The following is a 24944-nucleotide window of genomic DNA, read 5'->3' as shown; positions in this document are numbered from 1 at the left end:
AATTGTTGAAGAGTAACTCAAACAGTTTTAGATAGGCGCATGCGCGAGCACTGCTTTGTTGTCTTCTCGCCTGCAGCGCCACCTGCGCGAAATGGCGACTCCTGGACGTAAAGCGTTTTTGTGTTCTGCAATTTGCTCATAGTGAATCTTTAATCTCAGTTCAACGGGCGTTTCGTTTAAGGTTTAGTTGTGATCCCCCGCGTGGCAAAAACATCCGCCGACAGTATAGGTATGGCTGGGGACTGGATATTCACTGGTTCAATGACTTCTAGGATAGACTCAATAATCCTCTACAAACGTGCTCATTGGCTACTTACTGACTTGCGAAACCTGTCAACTGTAATGCTAGCGATTCAATATTTCTTTGGTTGAAGGTTTTTACATCGGCTCAGAGTCCTTCAGATAAACTATGAGCCACAACAGAAGTAATATGAAGGTACGTGTGTTTGAATTCTAGCATAACGTGAAAGGAATCCGCAATTTTTTCCGGTCTCTGATTATCATCAACGTGCTACGAACTCATTGCACTAATTTCTGGTATTTTGAAGACTTTCTCGCAATTTCTGTTTTCTCTTGCTTTTCATAGCAATTTTTTTTTCATTAAAGTGATATATTTTTTTATAACTGAAGCGGGAGAAAATATTTTATTAAGTGATGACAATTTTTTTTTCTTAGACAGTCAGAGGACCATGAAAATTTTTTTAAAAATCTTTATAACCACAATGAGGATGTACCGTTTAACGTTTCTACATTTGTTGGTTATGTTGATTTTTTTTTTTTGTTGTTTTGTGTGTGTGCGCCGCCATCTTGTGTTGTGGTCAACTCTTATTAACGGTATCAGTTTTCTTTTTGTTTTTTTGTTTTTTTTACTCAGTCGTGGTCGGAATTCACGCAATTAAATCGTTCAAGGCAGAAGAGTCTAGCGACAGCAATGCTACCTTCCTGCAACTGCCGCACCGCTTACGCTCGTTCCGGGGCCGGCTGCCGCACCGCTCAGGCTCGTTCCGGGGCCGGCGGCACGATCATATATGTCATCTGAAACTTACTATTATCAAATATGGCCTCGTGACTGAGCGCTCAGCGGCGCTATCATTTAAACGTAAGGTTGACGGTTCGAATTCCGGCAGGTACGAACTTTTTTTTGTACTTGTAAAAATAAATACGATCACGTAACATTTCAAAAGTAATAAATATTTTTGAATAATGAATGCAAATAAAAGTATATTTATTAATTAAATTGTAATTTTCAGGTAAGGACATGATAACTAATGGTCAATTAGGTTAGGTTAGCTACATTATAAATACTTTAAAACTTTGTGGACGGTTGATTTGGTTAGGATAGCTACATTAAAGATACTGTGAAATCATGTAAACTGTTTCCTAGCGCTGGATAGCTACATATTAAAAAGTTATTTGCTAAGCAACCATAAAATGATTTTACAGTAATTTTCATGTAGCTATACTTACCTAATATAACCAACCATCCACTAAACAGTCTATGTGGCATTTTTATACTGGAGAGAAAAAACGCGCGCTTAAAAATAAAAAACATCCAGGGGGTAGGCGCTCCCGATCGGCTAACTTCGGAAAGGATCGGCATTTGCGGCCAGTTGCAGGAAGGTAGCATTGCTGTCGCTAGACTCTTGTTTCAAGGCGCGAACGACATCAATATTAATATTATAAATGCGAAAGTAACTCTGCCTGTCTGTTTGTTTGTTTGTTACCTTTTCCCGGCTGAACGGCTGAACGGATCGTAATGAAATTTGGCAAGGAGATAGATTATATCCTGGGGATGGACATATGATATATTTTGTCTAAAAAAAAAATTTTAAAAAAATCTTTAAACGGGTTAAAAAATATATATCATAATTTTATGTCATGTGTGTCATAGATATACAAACTGTTAGTGTCCTTCCTCTATGTCTGCCGAGCAATAGCTTTCAAGCCATTACTTTACGTTTTGCTATTTTAAGGAATTGAGTAGAGAGTAAGAAAACTTAAATCTCTGCATCGTAGTACCTCAATACACCAGTAGATATCACTGTTAGTTTTATTATTAATCGTTTTATAGTTTGCACACCCTAACTAATATTATAAATGCGAGTGTTTGTTTGCTACGCCATGAAATTTTGCATAAAGATAATTTATGGGTTGGAGAGTGACATAGGCTCATTTTTATGTACGGTTCCAGTGGAATTTTGTAAATAAATCTAAAAATACGTATTTTTCTATTGTTACATTTTGTTTAGTTGATCTCAAGGTAAATTTATTTATATGTTTTTTTTATTTAATTTCTTCTATATATATTTTCTCCCTACCTAGGGCACCCATAATTCTTTTAAATTTCACGTGTATGTTTTCAATGTCATTCGAGTAGTACAATTTTTTTTTTGTCAAATTGGTCATTATTTATACTTTCTGTTTCATTTTGAAAACATACGTTTTTTTAGGTATTATGACAAATAATAAAATTAGTTTCATTAACATTCTTAGGTTTTTATTGTGTGGATAGTTTCAAGTTTAATATTATGTAGGTACATAAATTCCTAAACTTATAAATTTCTTCGAAATTTATTCATAGGTTGGTAGAGCCTACTAATTTTTTCTATTTGTCAATATTGTTATTTTTTGAATACCTACTTATTTGCAAGGAGTTTGGTTTTGTTTCTATAATTTATGTGCTGCGTCAAGCGTCTCTTAGGACTGCCGAGACCGAAGACCAGAAATATTTGTCAATTATGTAATATATTGTTGAAAATTTTGAATTTTACTATTTCAGGTAGGTTGATTTTTTTTTATTTATTATAGTAGTTACGTGTAATTGCCTTCTTCCTTTATTTCATATTAAACATTATGTTTGGTTGAGTGTGAGATAATTTTATTTATATATGTTTTAATTTAATTTATTATATATATATATTCTACCTACCTACTTCTATTAAATTTCAGGTGGATGTTAACATTGTCATTCGAGTGGTACAATTTTTTTTTGTTAAATTGGTCGTTATTTATACTTTTTGTTTCATTTTGGACTATGTTTTTTTTTATTACTTAATTCAAAGATTTGTGGTGTGTACAGGGAGTGAAATCTCTATTAATTTCTATACTGTATGGATAAGCGGAATATGACCACCACAGTTTTACATATAAACAAATCCTACAAATGTTTTAAACATTATGACTTAAATAAAAATAGTTTCACAAACATCCTTTTTTTTTTTGTGTAGCTATAGTTTGAAGTTTAATATTATGTACGCACGTAAATTCTTAAACATAGAGTTATTTATTAATTTATTTAGACAATTATTCATAGGTAGGTAATAAGTTTTATAATTGTCAATATTGTTATTATGGTAGATAGGAGTACAGTAAATGCCTACATTCTTATATTCCTTTATATCTCTTTCGATTTGGAGTGTTTCCGAGCCATTCGGGGTCCTCAACATCACCCCCCTGCCCCTCAGAGGTCAAAGCCCCAAAATTTCGAAAGTTTAAAATTTTTTTAAACTCTTTCACTTTCGATTTTAAGTGTTTTCGAGCCATTCAGGGTCCTCGAACCCCCTCCCCTCCCTGGAGACAAAGCCCCAAAATTTCGAAAATTTTAGGAATCTCAAATATCTATTCTTTCGAGATGGAGTGTTCCGAATCATTCGAGGTCCTGAACCTCAACCCCCCCCCCCCCCCCCCCTTTTTTCCACAAAAGTGAAAGCCCCAAAATTTCGAAAAATTGGAAGAAATTGTGTTAAAAATAAGTCATTACGAACTAAAGTGTCCGGGGCATGGTGGAACATTTACCAAAAGTTGACTTCCCCATCAAATTTGAGGGAGCGGGGGGGAATGCAAAACCCCAAAATTTCGAAAAATTTCTTAAATTTTATTATTATTATTTACTATTTGGAGTGTTTCCAAGCCATTCGGAGTCATCAAACTACCCTCCCCCACAAGGGGTCAAAAACCCAATAATTCAAAAATTTCCCAAAATTTCGAAAATATATACTATTTCGATTTGGAGTGTTTACGAGCCATTCGGGGTTCTCAACATCTCCCCCCCCCCCCCTCAGGGGTCAAAGTCCCAAAATTTAGAAAATTTCAAATGTCATTCATTTCGATTTTTAATGTTTCCCAGCCATTCAGGGTCCTCAAATTCACCCCTCCCCCTCTAAGGACAAAGCCCCAAAATTTAGAAAATTTCAGGAATTTAAAATATCTATTCTTTCGAGATGGAGTGTTCCAAACCATTCGAGGTCCTGTACCAAAAGTGAAAGCCCCAAAATTTCGAAAAATTGGAGGAAATTGTATTAAAATTAAATCATTATGAACAAAAGTGTCTGGGCCATGGTGGAAAATTTACCCAAAGACGTCTTCTCCATCGAAATTGGGGGGAGGTGGGGGGAGGAAAATACAAAAACCCAAAATTTTGAAAAATTTCAATTTTTTTTTTAAATTATACTTTTTTTTTCGATTTGGAGTGTTTCCTAGCCATTCGGGGTCCTCAAACTAACCTCCCCCCACAAGGAGTCAAAGCCCCAAAATTTCGAAGTTTCAAAATTTTAAAATTCTATTCTCTTTAGATTTTTAGTGATTCCGAACCATTCAGGGTCCTCAACATACCCCTCCTCTAGGGACAATGCCCCAAAATTTCGAAAATTTCAGAAATTTCGAATATCTGTTCTCTTTCGTGATATATATATATAATTTGTATATATATACATACATATATATATATATACAAATATATATATATATAATTTGTATATGTGTAACTACTTCAAACATATTACAAAACAAAACTGAATGAGGCACTGCAATGCATGCCGAGCATTAGCTAGATAATGGAATCTTTTCAATATAATTAATCTCTTATTTTTCAGCTTTTTTCTATAGTGCTTTATATAGTCTAGATTACAGACCACCAATTTATATATATATATATATATATATATATATATATATATATATATATAGGTAAATAACTATACACTGGCAGAGCAACGTCTGTCGGGATCTGAAAGTGATATAAATTATTTTGCACACTTGACATTCAAATTAAGAAGACAATTACTAACTACATCTGATTTCGAAAAAGGTCCCCCTCGCCCTGTGTTCAGACCGGGCAACGCCGGGTACTGCAGCTAGTATTTAATAAACAGGTCACCGTTCACGGTTAGTCGTGGGTACACACAAACAAAACACGCGATGGAAATCCTGCACGCCTTGTATTCGGCGCGTTAAAAGCTGGTTTACGATTGAGTACTTAGGATCCAACGGTAAGAATTATGTAGTCGTGTCCTTAAAATATGACCGTGCGAGCGCGGCGAGTGTGACGGTTTATGATTGTCGTTAACGTGGTCTCGCGCTCCCCGAGTGACCCTCCGCTAATTTGTCGTCGTTAAGTCACGGCACTTCTTCCCGCTGTCCGCTGGAAAACTTCGTTTAACGGTCGTTGCGCCCGTAAAACAGTCCGTGTGAGATACGAGACCGCGTCGCGAAATGGCGTTCGCAGTGCTACTGGGATCGGATTCTTACCCGGGCATTTATCCTTTATTTATTTTCTTTTGTCTTTTCGTTTGAAAAACCGTTTCCTGAAAAGCTACCCAGTATTAACTGCGCGCATTAATCAGCAAAATCAAACGAAATAAAGTCCAGTTATTGAATATTCGAATTATATTTTCCGTGGTCTAAAAAATATTCTGCTTGAATGGAACGGCACTTAAAATATAGAATTTTGCGCCGACTTTCGAAAGAAATACGCAGTATTTTCTCGAGAAACGTATTTCAAACATGCAAAAATAATCATAGCCATGTGTTGTGCAAAGTTACAATATCTTTATTGTAGTGTTACAGACTGTTTCTTGGCAATTGGTTTCCAAAGGAATATTTTGTAAAAGCACGCAGATCAGCATGTTTACAACTATCACCACGGTAACGCTTATAGTTTTTATAATTTTTTTTTAAATGGTGGGGTTTTAAAAGTCGTAATTTACATTATATAGTAGACGGGGTTATCGAAACAGGTGTAGTAAGGGTTGGAGGGGAGGGATGAAATACTCCGGAGCCCAAGCGGCAAGAGGAGCCGGGGTAGAGTTCGGAAATATATTTTTATGCCTGTGTTAGCCCTGATAGAACAAGAATTACGATTCTGATGTACGGCAAATTTGCTGGAACCCTTACAAGTTAACCATTTTTTATCCAGATCACGTTTACAGTTATGGCCACTGTAACTTTTAGTCTCTTTTTAATCGTGTAGTTTGAAGGATTGTACGTTAGGTAACGGGGAGCGGGTGCTAAGACCCCAGAAGCAGGCAGCGACGACCACGGGAGTAGAGGCAGGAGCGGCCGTCGCTGGCGGTGATTACCCACTCCCCCGCCCTCCCCGGTCCACCCCTTGAGTCCCTCCGCAGACCGTGCCGGGGGAGACTGATCACGGCTCAGCGTCACGCCTAGGGTCCGGCCGTCAGGCGACCCGCCGGCCCTTCGCTCGAGCCGCGAGTCGGAGCAGGGCCATTGGCGTAGCTGTGTTCATAAAGTTGGGGGGGGGGACGGGACAAATAATGATTTTGATGTCATGTGAACCCATTCCCCTCTTACTAAGACGGGGGGGGGGGGGGTCCTCCAACGGAAAATTTTGATTTTAAAAGTGCAAAATAGCGCTTTTTAAGCAGTTTTTGTATCTAACCATTGGCTACATCGATGTTAAAATTATTATTGTTTCCTTAAGATACAATTTTAAGACATTACAAATAAAGTTGGGCAGAATAATATTATAAAATAAAAATATCACGGTCTAGAAAGTTGGGGGGGGGGGGGGGGAACAGTCCCTTCCACCCAAAAAGTTCAGGGGGACACGTCCCCCCTAAGCCCCTCGGTTCCTACGCCCCTGAGCAGGGGGAGGGGGGGGGGGGTGTTCTCCGAGTGCTCCGACTCTGCAGCGGCCCGCCTCACGCCTGGTTTGTAAACCACGCAACATTTACAACAACCACATTTTGGAGGGGGCTACAATCTTCTCGCGTTACGAACGACGGGAATAGCTAGGTACGTGGTGGGGGAACCGGTGGAGCAGGAGAGTGCGTCAGCGGCGACGCCACTCCAACGCATGCGCCAGCGGTCGAATGGGAAGACGGCTACGTAGCGGAGCATGCTACATGCTAGTTGTAACGGCCGGAAGAAAAGACGGCAAAGGGGGAGGAGGTAGAAATGACGCAGCAGTGATGCTCTACTCCTCAGTTTTCGTAATGGCTAACGATTGTCGCTGCCATATTTAATTTGAAGTACCTCCAATTTATTTATTTGTGTGGAATTAACTTTATAATAATCATTCATTTTTATGTGTATAGTGTGATTGAAAATGTAAATAATTTACCTCTATCTGTACCTAATACGGAATAAGTTTTTTAGTACCGATTAATAAACTACGCAAAGCGCAATAACAGCAAAGCAAGTAGTGTTCAACTTCCAAGTGTCCTGTGTTTCCGAGGGTACTACTGGGAGAGGAGTGTTCCGAAACTCACAGCAACGACGGCAAAGGCGCGTGAGAGCGAGCGCTAACACGGAGGGCGACGCGCGCTGTGCGAGCTCGTCGTCAAACCCCGAGGCCGTCGACGATTCTTCGCGGCGACGTTACGAAGCTATGCGACCGGCGCTACGGCCCGCTCGTTTCCGCCACGGCGTTCAGCCGAGCGCGAGGGGGGGTGGGAAGGAAGGGTTGTAAGTGCCCGGGGCGGCGCCCTTGTGACGACTCCAGCCCGCCCCCCACTCCTTGTCTCCGAGTCCCGAGGTCACAGTTCGACTCCCTCGTCAATCCCTGACCAGCCCTTAAGGGTACCCTTATTGCGCTTCTATAATTTCGCGTATGATTTTGATTAAATTCATAACAAAACCATGTTTAATTGTTAATAACAGTGTTTCTTCTACTGAAAAAAAAAAATTGAGCGAGTCTAACCTCGGTAACGCAAATACACGTGTTCTCATGTTCCAAATGCACTTATAATACGAAACCCGGACACGAAACGTAACTTAATATTCCTAAAAAATAGTGCCGAGAGGGATGAATATACACAAGTTTTGTTTTCAACTACATTTCTAGTGCGATTCACACTTAATTTCAGAACCCGCAGCTAGAATTCGCTACCGGAGCAGCTAAGTCGACTATAGAATCATTCCATTTGCAGACTGAAATTTTAAACTATAGGTAGTATAATGAAACGGCTCCAATAGTAGTGAAAACGACTATAAAAAAAAACGCCGGTTTTTGTCCTGATTTTCGACTAGGAATTTTATTAAACATTTAATATTATAAAGTTTTCCTTTGTCTTTGGGAACTTTGGTTTCACCATCCGCCACAATTGGCAGTACCGTGGTTACACATTTTCGTTCCACGCGACTTCCGTTCCATACCAAATGCCGTACACCGAGATATTTTTATTTTTGTGTTGCATAATTTTGTATAACTTCAGACCCGCGAAGGAAAAAAAGGGGGGGAGGACTCTGTTTCTACAGTTATTCTTCGCCAAGTCGCTTCGGTATATGGAGTTTATTAAGATAAATTGACATGCGTGCGATTTCATCCGTTCAAAGTAAAACATCAATAATGTAATTTAATGTTTGTTTAGTATGCATAAGCAGGACTTAGCAACTATTTCGGTATATTCCATGCATACTCACGCGCGCAATGAGCACATTAGTATTTACATTCGTGCATACGGATGGGGCTTATCCTTGGCGAAGCTAAGTGCAAAGCTGCCGCAGTTTTAAAAAAAAAAATTGTGGGCGCTAATCCCCCCTTTTAAAACTGTTCATTTCGCGTGCCCACGTGATGCCTGAGTCGCAGTGGCGTAGCCAGGATTTGTGTATGGGGGGTGTTAAGAAGCATTTCCCCCCCCCCCCCCCCCACGTATTAAAGCGGGTGGTGGGGGGTCCTCCCCCGGGAAAATTTGGATTTTAAGGTGTAAAATAGTGCTATTTTAGCAGTTTTCGGTACTTAAATTTAAATATTGTAATGGTAAAAATTTTATTATTTTAATATGAAATTTGTTTGAGTGATGAATAAGAAATTAATTAAAGATTTGTTGCTAAGGGGAGGCCCCCTGGCTATGCCCCTGCTGAGTCGTAACTGCGTACGGTTAACGGCCACCCGGGCGCGCACGCGCTGTGCAGAGCTTCAGAAGACACCATGCGGTTCGAAAACTGCTCAAGATATCCGAGTGGTGTCGGTTTACCTGAAGCACTTAAGAATGCGCTGTATTTTTATACCAGTGGAAATGGCCAAAACCGTGGCCCCCCGCCAGAGTGGGCCTGCGTGGACCCCTGGGTCCAGGGCCCGGGCCCAGCCCTGCTTATTTTCAAATGTTTAACTATTTTTTTTTACAAACTAGAAAAACATAGTGGATATTTTATAAATAAAGCTTTGTTTGGACTTATAAAATAGTGACCATAATTATACCCTGTATTTTCAGGTTAATTAACATTCTAAAAAAGAGTGTAGGTAAGAAATAACCTTACAATTATAATGTAGCGCGTAACTGTAAAATTTGGGGGGGGGGGGGGGGGGCGCCCGTCTCCGATCCTGGGTTCAGGGCGCGTAAACCGAATGTGGGGGCCATGGCCAAAACACGCGTCTTCTGAATAATGTTCCCGGTTACGTATTCTTGGAAGCACTCGAGGGGACTTGCGGTACACCTTCATCTTCATGTAATGTAATGGTTGCCTCTCGGGTCTCGCAGTTGCCCCGTGCGCGAGGAGAAGACAGTGCGTCACTTCGGAGCCTTGCGCTTAGAGGCGAGACCGCGCCAGCAGCACCAGCGAGCGACGCACTTAATCATCCCGCCCCACTAAACACAAACAAACACCCCCCCCCCCCCCCCCGGCTACTATATAGGCGGGCGTTCTCCTCCTCCTCCTCCTCCTTAGCGGGTCGCTCTCGCCTGACGCACATAGTGTACGACGGGAAGCCTACAACTCACATAGTTTCGGTTCCCTGCAAGAATTTCCGAAGATTTCCTAAGTTTTGCGTTTTGGTATGAACGCCACTTCAGCCGCTAAATCAGAAGTTTCCAATGAAAACAAGCATGTTGTGACTGACCTAACCTAACCTAACCCTTCGATTTTTTTTAAATTTCAATTATTGAGAGAAATCCGAAGTTGCACGAGCGTGGTAGGGAACAGAAACTACGTGAGTTGTAGGCTTCCCGTGTACGACGCCTACGTCCGCACGCGTCGTGCTCGAGGGAGGGGGGGGGGGTGGAGGGGGAGTTCCCTTGTCTTCGAGGCGGGAGTCCGTGGTCTCCTCGGGGTCCAACCCGCCTGGCAAGCATTCGGGACTCTCTCCTTGCGCCATCTTGTCCGCGCCGCCACGGCACAACGTAAAATTAATTTTTACAGTCTACTTGGTACATACAATTTAGGTAAAAAATATAGTTTAAAAAACTAAAAAAACATGCTTTTAAAGAATATCAAACTAAAAAGTAAAAAATAATTTTAAAATTAAATTTATGACAATAGTATATAAGCAATACTAGTATAAATGAGAAAAAAGCTTGAGGCGCTTTGTGCCATATTTTTTGAATATTAAGCGCCTCATGCTTTTTTCTCATTTATACTAGTATTGCTTATATACTATTGTCATAAATTTAATTTTAAAATTATTTTTTACTTTTTAGTTTGATATTCTTTAAAAGCGTGTTTTTTAGTTTTTAAACTATATTTATTTTTAACTTTTTAGTTTGATATTCTTTAAAAGCATGTTTTTTTTAGTTTTTTAAACTATATTTATGTATAATTATCATAGGGAAATGAGTTACCGACACTACCTATTACCATCTGAGATAACTATTTGGAGTTGCAACGTCACAAAGAAATGGTAAAGTCTCTACGAATCATTTGCAGTTAGATGTATGGATATAATATTAGAATTTACCGGGGAAAAAAAAAAAAAAAAAAAAAAAAAAAGTTTTTTTTCGGCGTGGCCGGGAGTAGAACCCACGATCGCAGAATCTGAAAGCTGACGTCACAGAAGTCGCGCGCCTTAGACCGCTCGGCTAACGAACGAAATGAAATGGATGGGAGATTTTACAATGATGCGTCACTCACTCTTAGTCGAAAGAGTTACAGACGGACAGACAGAGTTACAGACGGCGGACAAACATACAGGTGAAGCTAATATAAAGCATGTAAAAAAAAAAATTCATCCTGAATACATTAACATTCATTCAATTTAATATATTAAATGTTACTATATTGTGATTGGAAATAATTTTATTATTTATTTAAAATGCTGATTAGTTTCGTGATAGTAGTTGCATTTCGGTGCTTTATGGTGTATTAACATACAATTTTGTGTTAAAAAAAAGTTGAAAATCCTAAAAGAAGCTACAATTCCTGTACTACCTGCCTCCAGTAAGCCGATGATGACTTATTAACAGCCATCTGGGAAATTTCTAATAATTTAGCTATAAATTTTGAAAAACTTCCAAAAGCCATTAAAAAAAAAATCATTAATTTATTTTTCGAATGAATGGATTCATGTCAATTCTTAGATACAAAGTCAATTAAAAATAAAGGTTATATATTTTTTTAAAAAAATACGAATGTGACAGGTTTGAGTGGCTTTTCGGTGTTGTTTCGGTTCCATCCCAATTCCCCGCACAATCTTGTCCCTACTCATGAGTAGAGACCAGAAAAATTCGTGATTTCATTTCACGATAGGCTAAAATACAAATAGTTATAGTTCAGTGCTGCCTATACTATTGGCTCACAACTCACATGGATTACTCTGGGCCGATTAGAAACACCCAACCAAAACTTAATATAATCACAGGCTGCTACGTTGGGACGTCTCACAAGACAGCAGCCAATGAGTGGGTGGCATTTGACCGAGTGCACGTAGAACTATGGAGTTCATCCTACAGGTCATTGGACCCGCGAATTTTTCCGGTCCCTGCTCATGAGCAATCGGATTATTTCGCGAGATGCGCGCATGCTTCCAGGGATGAGTCTGGTGTGGGAAAAGACGCAGGGGGAAAGCTGGCTGTGAACGCCTGGGCTCAGGTACAGGGGTCGCGGGATAGTCCGAGGTAGCTTCGAGGTGATCCAGGTAGCTCTGGAGACGGCACCAGTGGCTAGCCACAGACGTCCCCGCTGAGGGTCCCTCTGTCGGCCCAGGACCGCAGTGGGTCTGTGGAGACGCCAAGGGTTTCCCTGGCCCGATGGCGAGTGGACGCGCGGTGAGCGGATACCGGCGCGGACGGCTAGAGAGAGGTTGTGCAGGCCTCCTTGGGTGACTGAGGGCTCCCGGTGTGGTGTGGTGGATCATGGCAGGCGCCAGCAGAGCTGACAACGTCTGAAGGGCTGAGGACGCAGCCAACTGTCTGTTCAGCTGAGCGAGGCAGGGGGCCGAGGTGGTGACCATGCTGGGACGGGTAGTCTCAACAGCCTCTGGTCATAGCCGGAGCTCTAACGGCTTACCCGATCACGTGTTCGGCGTAACCGCCCCCAGGGCTGGAAGGCTTATTGGATAGGAAGGAGGGGTGTTTACGGTACTCCCACACACAGACCAACTGCGCCCTGCAGCAATGGCGGCTTCAGGATGATTTTTCGGGTGGGGGCTATTGCACAAAAGAAAGGTCGTAGTTGGAAAAAAATGAAAGTGGTCAGATATTGGCCTGGGAATATTATTTACAAATTACAGGTTTCAAATACAGAAACTTTAGTAGCTCCATGCAACTTTTGATGAGATAAAAGTTTAACATATGAAATTAAATATTTAAGTAAACATAAATATACACTAATCATTAAAATTGGTCTCGGGAGGGGCTATCGCTTCCACCGCCTCCCTTCTGGAGCCGCGCTTGGCCTGCAGGCGCGCCTGACCTCTAGCTTTGAATATATATACTGTATAGAAGTCGCCAGCCCAGGTTAAAATTTCTAATACGGTTTGAGGTAGTTGGTTAATTCACCGCCGCAATCGCCACCATCTCTAGGGCATCGACTTGTGGTGGTCCCTAGCGGAGAAGTGTCGAACTCTTCAAACACCCCTTCCCCCTCCCGCAGAACGACCTTGAGCTGCAGTGAATGAAGGAAGGGGGGTTGCGGGGAATGACAGCGGGCGACAGTGCTGCTCTCTAACGTGTAAATAACAACTAGGACGATACAGGGCGTTACGGCAGCGCCGTGCAGCGGTGAAGTTCCCAAGCTGCTCATCATACGCTCCTGCAAAAACCGTAGAGTGAATCCTATCCACTCGCGACTTCTATACAGTATATATAGTCAAAGCCTCTAGAGAGAGTGAGTGTGTGAGTGTGTGTGTGTGTCCGCAGCCATCGAGAGGATGGTGATCAAGAAGTACAACATATCCGAGGACGACTTCCGCGTCATGGAGACGGTGGTGCTGAAGACGGAGCCCCACAAGGCCGGCCAACAGTGGAAGTTCGCCGGCGCCTTCTACTACGCCACCACCGTGCTCACCACGATAGGTACGCAGGGCCGACGCGTCCATACAGGCGAACTAGGCAACCGCCTAGGGCGCCAAGTAGCTGGGGGCGGCGCAGCACGACACACAACAGCTCATATAACATGTTTAACGATCATTGAAACTAGATGAAAATGGATTTTTGTTACAGTTTGGAATGTTTATATTGATATAAGTAATTATTTAAAGTCCACGGTGACCTTTTTATGATTTGTAATAAGTAAAAAAGTAAAAAAAGAAAACACAAGCCTATTTACATTTTGATTGTTGACAAAATCTTAGGCTTACGTGATGTATTTTGAGACAAGGACGATTTTTTTTGGGGTGTCCGGCCGGCGGGGGGGGGGGGGGGGGGGTCATTAAGGTTTTTCGCCTAGGGCGCCAATTTACCTTGCACCGGCCCTGTAGGTACGTCCACACGGGGCTGTGAAGGCCTGCATGCCTAACTGACATCTGGACCTCGGGGGGCACGCTGTACATTTACGTGAAAACAACTGTATCACTAACTCTGGGTTCGGATTCTCACCCGGGCATTTATGCTTCCTGCTGTCCCAGTGGTTAAAGTTATTTGTAAAACGTTCCCCGATTAGCTTTCCAGTATTTACTGCGCACATAAATAAACATTATAAAACAAAATAAAGCCCATATATTGAATATTCAATATATATTTTTTCAAGGTTTAAAAATCTTGAATAAAACACCAATAAAAATATAAAACTATGCACCAATTTTCGTAAGAAACATTTAGTATTATCTCGAAAACATATTTCATATACTTATGCAAAAATAACCATTGCCATGTGTTGTAAAAAGTTGCAATATCTTTCTTTGTAGTATTGCAAACTATTTTTCGGCAACTGGTTTCCAAAGGAATGTTTTGTAAAAATTCAGAACATTTTTTTTTTCACGCATAAGACACTACGTACACTTTTGGGCAACATGCATTTTTAACCATAAATTTGACCACCGTTTGACGTTCATACTATTGGCAATAAAAAATTAAGATCTGCGATATATCAAAAATTCACATATTTTGGGTAGAAAATAAGTGAGGCACAACTTAAAATTTCTTTTAACTGCTCTCTTGAAAAATTATGGTTTTTGTGACATAGCGTATTTTGCCTCCGAGGTACCTACAGCTATATAGAAACTCTAATGTGCTATGCTGGATCAAAGACACAAGAAAAGTTACAAGACTTACTTCATGTAACCAGTTGAACTGAAACTACTTTACAGCCGTTGACAGGAGCGGATCCAGGATTTTCTTCTGGAGAGAGGGGTGGGACACCGGTATTCTGGACCTAGTATAATACCTGTTTATTACTTCAGGAGTCGTATTTTCCAGTGCATATTTTACCCTTCTTGGGAGAGTAGGGGGGGGGGGGGGGGTCCGTGTCCCCGTGATTCCCCCCTAAATCCGCCACTGGCCGTTAGGGATGGAATGATGTCATCAAAATGTAATTAATAGTTTAGGCAACCAAATTTATAGGTAACGCAAATTGTAACGATGTACCGGGGTGAGCGTGGTTCATGAGCGGATGTGCTGGGTTGTCGTGGATGGGTGGGAAGAGCGTGGATATTTGGATGTACGGTGTGGAGTTCCACTAATAACGGCCACGTGCCTTTTTTGACGTGACAACGTCTAATAAATCGATGAACGCCGGCTGCACGCACGAAAAAGTGTCCCGTAACGCACATTGTCCCACTACGGATGTCCCACTACGGATGTGTCCTGTTATGCTCATTGTACGCATGCGTGGCATCTCTCTTCCACTCGATTGGAACAACAATCGATTTGACTATTCAATCATATTTTCGTCGTTTTAATTATTAATATTATGTAATTTAACGATCGTCCACCGATTTGCAGCCGACAATATATTTTTATATTTCCCACCTATCACTATAAGAAATAAATATGGCGGAATACATACGTTTTTAAAACTCCCACAACACAAAACAAAATTTTTATAAATATATATAACATCTGAAACAATTATTTGCAATATGGCTTCGTGGCCGTGCAATTAGCATCGCTGACTAATGTCAACAAATATTGTATAAAACACTGTAAAGGGTACTTTATGTAAATAAAAACTCTTGAATAATAATAACAATAATAATAATAATAATAATAACTAATCCTAAGGTTGACGGTTCGAATCCCGGCCGCTGCGAAATATTTTTTTGTTCTTGTAAAAATAAATACGGCGCGCGCGACACTTAAAAAGTAATAAATATATTTGAATTAATGAATGCAAATAAGAGTAAATTTATTAATTAAATTGTACATTTCATTTCACTCCTTTGTATCCATACAAAATAGTGATAATTCAATAAAAATGATTCAATTTTATTTATAAAAGTATGCAGAGGTAGATTTTATCATACAAAAGATAGAAAAATTAAAAAAAATTCTTCCTCAAAGAATATAATATTTTTAATGCCTAAATGGTTTGGTTGCAAAAACCTATTACGTCTCAGTCTCAGGCCGAATATGATATTTCCTTTTCTTCTGGATCAATCATTTCATCAATGTTTTGTTATGACGTTGTCACGTTAAACTATCGTCCGTAAACCGACTTTACAGACAACCAATTTTTTTTTTTTTTTTAGTACCTTGGTTTGTGCTAACCTGTGTCACAGTAAAATGTAAGATAGTGCCTGCGTTTCTTCTGAAGTATGTGGTGGAGGTTTGGTGGGAAAAGGGGTGGGGGGGGGGGGGGTTACAATTGACTTCTGGCAGTCATTTCTATAAACAGCTGAAAAACAGGTTGGAAGTGGTAGTTTGTTATCTTAAAGCATTCTAACGGTAATAAAACATGCAGGTAAAATTTGTTCTGTTGGGTTTATTTACTACACAAAAAACGCAACGACGCAGCTCGAAACCAACGCAAGGAAATCCTTTAAAAACGCTGGAAGTCGCAACATGTCACTAACCCTACAACGTAGTTTAATAGTTTTTGGAACACTTCACTTAAAAAAAAAAATGGAAGGCGGAAACGCATTAAGTTGATAGCTGGCGTATCCGTGATTGGGGAGGGGGTAGAGTATTAAAAAAAAAGTATTTTTGTTTTTGTTAGTTATTGTATGGCACCATGGACCCTCCTCTCCCATGTTAAATGGTTGTATTCCGAAAAATTCCCCCCTTCCGTTTTGAGCTGGATACTATCTCCTTGAGTAAGTCGAAACTTGGTTACCTTTTTTTTTTTGCATCTTGCTTAGTTTATAAATGGATATTTGTTGAAAACGTAGTTATTTAACAATTTTGCGTGTTGCTTTTGTTGCGTAGTTTAAAAATGAGGTCTTAGGCCGGCCCGTTACACAAAGACATAAACGGAGACGTAAACAGATCTCAAGGAACAGAGTTTCTACAACAGCACGCAGACAGGGACGGACCCGTACGGATCAGCTCGGAAATGCTGAAATCTTCTGTTTACGTTGCTCCATGCGACATATAGAAGCGGAGTAGGTACTTGTCTGCGGTGTTGGCCATATTTATGTTCTGAATATGTTGAAAATTGTTTTAAGTACAAGAACATCTAGTGTTCTATTATTACTTCGTCGTTAATGTAAATCCTGCCCGTGCTATGATTTTGAAGCATAATACATTCATTTTTAGATTAAATTTATATTTCGTAACCTTAAAATGCAATGAAATTGGCTGCCATTTGTTACGTTTCCGTTCATTGCGGAAACAGCAGACGCGATAGTGAATTGTTCTGTGGATCTCTCTACGTTTCCGTGCCATTGTACAGTATGTTCATAAAAGAATGTCCCAGTTATAAGTGTTAATAATATCAATTGTAAGCGTTGTAGAGTATTGGTTTAAGGGTAACTAAAACAGTTTGAGATAAGCGCATGCGCGAGTTCTGTTTTGTTGTCTTCTCGCTTGCAGCGCCACCTGCGCAAAATGGCGACTCCTGAGCTTTCTGTCGGTCTCTACCAACGAGCATACAATCATTCTGAAAGAGTGGAAACTCCCATGTTAAACGCGTGTCACGATAAGCAGACTGCTATCATGGCTGCTATGGAGCGTTTGCAGCGAAGTTGACGCTGGCACGGACAAAATAAGAACTAACAACTTGCGCATGCGCAGTGGGAAGCTGTCACGCACGCACACATTCATGTTTTTTTTTTGTTTGTTTATGTTTGGTAGCGGTAACGTAACCATGAAAATGTTTTTTCTTGTCAAAGCAGAATGGAGTTTGGATCAGCTTCGGATGTAATACTTATTTGCTGCTAATCTTATGACGTGATATACATGTGGGTTCTAACATGTTACATAATTAATTGCTGCCGCCTCCGTATATTAAAATTATTAAGACGCATCGTGACATTGTTTCAAGTTGCAATAGATTTGACATAGGATATTGATATATTCCTTTTGTAAAAACTTGTGGATATCACGAGAATTTTGCTTAAAATGTAAATTACATGCCATAACATAGTAAACGAAATTATTATTAAATATTCTAGAAACTCTCATACAAAAGTACACAACTTTTTATCCCAGATTTACAACTTTAATTTACTTACAAATGCTAATTTTAAGGGGAAAGGTTTGGGGAGAAAATAACACCTCTGTTAAAAAGTTTCCCTAATGAATATAAAAACATGTTTACAAACGTCAAAAGGGTATACCATATACTAAAAAAATATGTTCTCATCTGGGAATATGAGTTAGCATTCTAATTGAATTGGTATGTACACTATTTAATTAATTAGTATTTTTATTAGTTATATTATCTTGTTTTAGCAGAAAAACCTATATGTGCTATTATTTTAAATATTAATTAACAGAAGTTTTTAACAAATTAGTGGAGCAAAATATTCTGCTTGTCAGGTTACACTACAGGATGATAAAAAAAGGAAATTAGATTAATCAAAAAGTTTTAATGCATGTGTAGAGAAAGTTTATTTGCAATGTGACACATCAACAATGTAAGAATTTCTGACAGCTATATTTGTGAAGCACCATGGTCACCAATGCAACTACAGTTCAGAAACGACTTTTATCACTCTGATAAGACAAAACACAAATATTTTTAGTCAGGCAGCAAGACACTGAAATAAATAACATCTTCATAAGTCTCTGTAGTATATACACTCATTTAACAAGTTCTATTAAAACATGAAAATGCAAGCAAAAAAAACCATAAGCTCTCACAAATGAATAATATGTTAAATGAAAGAATAGATTTTACAAAAGTGGCTTATAAAAGTTAACATGTGAACATATAAACTTGACAAATTTAAGCAACCGATATTACACATAATCAATACATGTGTAGGGAAACATGTTGAATATACAATCTCAGAAACAGGATGGTAACAATTAAGGATATGATTCCAGAATAGCAACCAAATAACCAGCGTCATCTTTACCCCTCTTCATAACACAAACTACGTAACCACAAAAAAAAAAATTTTATTTTAAAAAATATATTAACACCAATGTCAAGTTATAATAAATGTTGATCAATGTCATAACCTACAAAAACGTATAAAAAATGACAAGTGACTTCAATTAAACTTTAGTAACCAATTGAGATTTTTGAAAAAATAAGTTTAGTTTCAAGTGACCTACTTGGAGGTATGTTATACGAAAAAATAAGCATAGAAAAAAACCAATCTTCACATAATTGGGCCCCTACTTAGAACCTGTCATAATAAATCCTCCATGTTAGTGAGGGCTGGGTTGTACATGAACTACAATTTAAATTTCAAATATATTACATTTGTTTCTGTGGTTGGCAGTGTCGAACAGTTTCTTAAATATTAACAAAACAAAAGTTATACTGGGAATTTTTCTTTACCTACTTAACATTAAATTGAATACGGACTATTCCATTGTTTTCGCAAAACACAATCCATTTTCCATGCTAAATATTACAATAAATGTGTCAAAATATCATGGGGCTGAACTATAGTGGCAGGCTAATATAGACTATGCACATTTATCTGTAAAAAGGTATACCTTTTCCGAAATTTTAAATAACTCTCAATTGTCCCGTTACATACAAATTTTGCACAATTATAATCGAGTGTGAAAATAACGGTATATGTTTTACCCATATGTATCTCGCAAACCTATCCTAAATTTCTGCCCTGCACATAGGCACATGTGGAAAGTATCATTAAAAACAAAAGTCACCAATAAAAATCCACATGTGACAAAAAGTTATATTCTCAAAGATCTTGATATATATGTACATTGATTGTTTCGCAGAAGCTGCTAAATTAATGTCTACAAAATTACTCCCGCAACAATTGCCAAGAACTTGTACATAAAAGTTATCATTTTTGTAGTTACTATGAAATTGGAAATCTGTAAACATTTTTATAAATGTTTGTGTTTTCATAGTACTTTCCTCAAGAATTAAATTTTACATATGCAACATAGGATACAATTTTTCCCAGCACTAAATGTAATTTCTTTTCATAAAGGTCAATGGAATTTTTCATTTCTTGTCCGTAGGTATCGTCTATCAACAAGAGCAAAGAAATGAATACGAATGGAACTATTGGATCATTCCCCTTGAGCTAGGGTCGCAGACCGTGGCTCGCAAGCCGCATGCGGCTCTTTTCATAGGATATTACGGCTTTACAATTCACTGCTCTGCCAGAGCACAAAAAAAAGCCTAACCAAACCAAACGGCACAATCACAACGCATGTCCTCAACCTGCATGCCACTGCACTCGCCTCCCTCTCCATGCAAAGTCTGGCTTTAGTTTCATGTTTTATCAGTAGGTATATCTCCATTAATGAACATAATTTTTTTACAAAAAAAACTGTTTTGTGTAGAAAGTGAGAAATAAATATTTTAATTTTGTCATTTTTTATTACTTTAATATTCTGTGTAGACACAGATAAAATATAAGGTTGCCGCTCACTAAAAAAAAATTGGAGAATATGTTTACTTAATATTTAGCTCATCTCACTTGAAAGTCTGCCAACCCCTCCCGTAAAAGCGTCAAGAATACGGCCCCAGAAGAAGCACATGCTTCACACAAAAACATATGTACCATGTTCAATTCCCCTAAGAAACATACACAAATGTGTAGAGGAACTAGGATTCACAAGTATCTCCCTAAACTCCTACGCCGGTATACTGGAGCTTCTACATTGCTTTTATCACATTCATCTGCTTATTAAATAGATGCACGTTAATTCCAACTTACAAACACAAACACACACACTACTATGACTACATGTGTCAAATATATAATTACAAGATTACTTATAACTTAAGTAAAACATAGTTTTGAATTTAAAAATAAAAATTATTAATATTTCTGTTAAAAGCTACTTATTTACGTTAATATGTAAAAATATAATTGTCAAAAGTCTCCAGTATGACCTAATATGTTACAACTAGCGATAGTTTACGCTGGCACGGGAATAACAGAAACTACCAAAAAAAAGGCTACATAACATTGCAACCGATTCCTATACCAGTTTCCTCCCCATGGTCTCTACTACCGTCCAAACGTTTATGTACAGGATGTCTACCGTGTCAGAGCATCTTATCTTCGTAGTCGTAAGAAATCTGGCGTAGTCGGATGCACACCGGCTTACGGCGCGAGGGGTTCTGGGTTCGAGTCCCGGGTATCCACATACGGATATTTAATTGATGATATGAAAATAAAAGGATTCGACTAAGAAACGGCATCTAGTGCTGGTTGTGGGCGAAAGCCGACAACCATTCAACCAATTAAAAAAAAAATAATAAGAAATCTGTTCGGAAAGCAAATATTGAACTTCAGTTGGATTGGTCGTAATGGTCGAGACGACAGAGCTCTTCTTTCGCTGGCCTTCACATTCACCTGACATAACGCCATGCAATTATTTTTCCCCTTTGGGGCTTTTGTGTCTACGTTCCGCCGCCACCTAATGATTTGCCAGAACTGAGACACAATTGAAGAGGCTATTGCTTCCATTACTACGGACTTGTTAATCAAAAGTGTGGGAAGATTTGGACTTTGGGTTGGATGTGTGCCGTATAACTAAAGGCGCATGCACATATTGAACATTTGATAGAAAAACCTAGGTTAGTTTTCCTACGTAGTATGATTTGTTGAAATTAATCTGTAGTAATATACCATTTGTTGAAATTAAACTGTATTAATATACCATTTGTTGAAATTAAACTGTATTAATATGTCATTTGTTGAAATTAATCTGTATTAACAAACCGTTTGTTGAAATTATACTGTGTTAATATACCGTTTGTTGAAATTAAATTGTATTAATGTACCATTTGTTGAAATTAAACTGTATTAATATACCATTTGTTGTAATTAAACTGTATTGATATACCATTTGTTGAAATTAAACTGTGTTAATATACCGTTTGTTGAAATTAAGCTGTAGTAATATACCATTTGTTGTAATTAAACTGTATTAATGTGCCATTTGTTGCGAAAAGTCTAAACTGTAGTCTACTAATATAGCATTGAAACTAGGCTGGAGCGCAGCAGAGCGGAGGGACGGCGGCGAGTGACGGGCGGTGTGCGTGTCTTGTGTGCGCAGGCTACGGCCACTCGACGCCCAACACGGTCGGCGGCAAGCTGTTCACCATGTGCTACGCCATCGTCGGCATCCCGCTCGGCCTGGTGATGTTCCAGAGCATCGGCGAGCGCCTCAACAAGTTCTCGTCGGTGGTGATCCGGCACGTGAAGCGCATGCTGCACTGCAAGGACGTGAACGCGTCCGAGATCAACCTCATCTGCGTGGTGACGACCTTGTCCAGCCTCACCATCGCCGGCGGGGCGGCCGCCTTCAGCCGCTACGAGGGCTGGACCTACTTCGACTCCGTGTACTACTGCTTCATCACGCTCACCACTATAGGTGCGTGCGGGCAGCGTACAGGAGGGGAGATGTAGTGGGTGATAGAGATGGTGGTAGAGGGGTAAAAGGTAGCGAGGCGTGGTGAAGAGAAGGGGATGTGGAGTGATGAGGGAGGTAGAGAGAGGGGTGGGGGGTGAGGTAGTGAGAGGGATGAGGAAGTGAAAGGTGAGAGGATAAGTAGAAAGGGGAAAATGAGGGAGGAAGATAGAGAGAGAAACAGTTTGTGGCCACCAAAAGGTATTTTGTCACACACACCTCACAAAAATATTTTTATGCCAGCAACAATATAAATTTTGTCGTGACTAATTGAAACTGAGATTAAAACAAAACTATTTCGACATCAGCAAAAAATATTTCGTAGGGTGTATTTTGTCAAATGTTTTGTCGAGGCCACTAAACTGTTTCTCCCATTGGGCCACGAATACTCAAAAACGTAGTTGCTCCTTTAGAGACACACTTCATTATAAATGAGTGGCATCTGGAATCGAGGGTGCCTCTAGGCGCAAGACTCTGAATTGGTGCACAGTATTCTTGTCATGCACAGAGAAACTAAGAGATTACAATGATAAACAAAACACTCTATGTCGGAGAAATGAAGATAAAGGTGTAATGCAAGTTCGTGGATGCTTTCAAGAATCTGTAATGGGTGTTTCATGCCCAAACATTATTCTGAAAACCAATGTTTTAGCCATTTTAAACTCTTCTCAAAATACAGTTTGAAATCAAAATACACAAATACAGTACCTAACTCATCTGCCATCAGCCTATTTTAGGTAATTTCAAATAAATACTACCAATTGTATCCGTGCGACTTTCGGATAATTTTTATATATTTTTTTGTTTCATGGTCCATAGACTCCAAAACAATTATCTACTCAAAAGTTGATATATGTATATATTCATATGTGTGTATATATATGTATATGTGTATATATATATATACATATATAAATACACACACACACACACACACACACATATATATATATATATATATATATATATATATATATATATATATATAAAACTTTTTGTGGACCCAATAACTGTTGCAATTTTTCACATACCGTCAGTTGGGGTAACATTGGCCCTTTGAAGGTAACTTTGGCCCAAGACAAAAAAAATGTTAAACCATGTTACAACTCTTCCAAATATTTATTAGATGTGATGATACATATGTAACATATGTATCATCACATCTAATAAATATTTTTCAAATCTTTCAAATTGATATGTAAAATGTAGTAGTGGGAAATCTCGGTCAAGTTCGTTAATGGGCAATATCCAACCAAGGGGTAGAAATGGTAAAGGTCTTTTGAAAAACAGAAAAATCGATGTAACTACCATAATATAGAAAATATCACATCCGTTTGAACGTATTAGCACTCGTAGGAGTAATACTAAAAACTTTTGTCTGAATGAGTTTTTGATTCGACCAACCATAACTGCAAGGGGTTGAAAAAACAAGGGTTGGAAGACAAAAAGAATCATAACTCCTTTCATTGGAACATCTAATTCGTGGAAATGTTTTATTAATCTTATAATTTTTATCTAAAACTATTGTCTGAAAAAATTTTTATTTCAAAACCATTCCTGGAAATGGTTGACAAAATAACAGGTATAATTTTAAAAAATTCTTAACTTCCTTAGCAGTATACAATCAATTTGAATTGTTTGTAAATCTTATAATTTTAATATAACACTTTTGTCTGAAACCATTTTTGATAAGATGAACCATTGCTGCAGGGGGTTGAAAAAACCTGGGTTTGGAATGAGAAAATAAATGAAACTTCCCTAATTGGGACTGAGATCTGCTCCGATACCATATTTTATTATTAGCAGAAAAATTGCAAAACAAGAGAGAGTAAAAAAATACATCTCTATAAGCATTATGTTATCGTGTAACATAGCTTAAAACACTCTTAAAAGCATGAAATCACTAAAGATGTTGAGAATTGGATCTAGACATAAAAAGCAATTTTTAAAAACAAAACAATTCAAGGTATTTCTTTCTTTGTTTTTTTACCCTAAACTTGTTCAGATTGGCAGGATTTACAGATAAGTGGGGTTCGGATATGTGGGATTGCACTGTAATTATTTTAAAATAATAATTTATTACCAGCATAGAAAAGGAGGAGCTTTAGAATTTTTTTTATAACTTGAACTAATTTTTTTAATCTTGATCAGTGTTTTGATGTATAAACTCAACAACATCTATTGCCGGATAATGTATTTTATTTTTACCACAACTAATTACAAACCACTAACACAAACCACCATCTTGCTAGACTCCTTGTTTGTTTTCCCACAATGCCAAGCACTACAAACAAGTCAATATGATGAAAAGAGAAAGGAGAAAATTGTCTATGTCCTGTAAATATTCACACATGCGTGCACATACCGCCCACCAAAAAAATGACTTTTTTTTTTTCCATACTTCATACATAACCTTGATACTAAAACACAAAACGAATAAGATCCAACATCACAAAAGCTCCTGATTATGTCCATAAGTTTAGGAGATTGGTAAAGGGCAAATTTTTGTCACAGGTCTCACAATTTCACCAGTAGAAGTTCTCAGTGTGACAACTCTTACAACACCATCTCTACCCGGGTGAGTTTTGATAA

At 38.7% G+C, this 24944-nt stretch overlaps 1 protein-coding gene across 6 annotated transcripts in view; it reads left to right on the top strand.

Moving 5' to 3' along the window:
- LOC134543054 (two pore potassium channel protein sup-9) overlaps window positions 1-24944 on the top strand; it is an 87533-nt gene that overhangs the window by 52533 nt on the left and 10056 nt on the right. For 5 of the 6 annotated variants that reach the window (XM_063387775.1, XM_063387770.1, XM_063387776.1 and 2 more), the window contains 2 exons: window positions 13311-13466; window positions 21999-22316. In XM_063387775.1, the coding sequence (XP_063243845.1) occupies window positions 13322-13466; window positions 21999-22316 (463 nt within the window). In that variant the 5' untranslated portion in view covers window positions 13311-13321. The remainder of the gene's footprint in view (window positions 1-13310; window positions 13467-21998; window positions 22317-24944) is intronic. The other variant, XM_063387772.1, reaches the window with a different exon arrangement.

Source organism: Bacillus rossius, assembly GCF_032445375.1.
Source record: "Bacillus rossius redtenbacheri isolate Brsri chromosome 9 unlocalized genomic scaffold, Brsri_v3 Brsri_v3_scf9_2, whole genome shotgun sequence".
Lineage (NCBI taxonomy): Eukaryota > Metazoa > Arthropoda > Insecta > Phasmatodea > Bacillidae > Bacillus > Bacillus rossius.
Note: the sequence above shows the minus strand (reverse complement) of the source record. Positions and strands in the feature narration are given on the sequence as shown.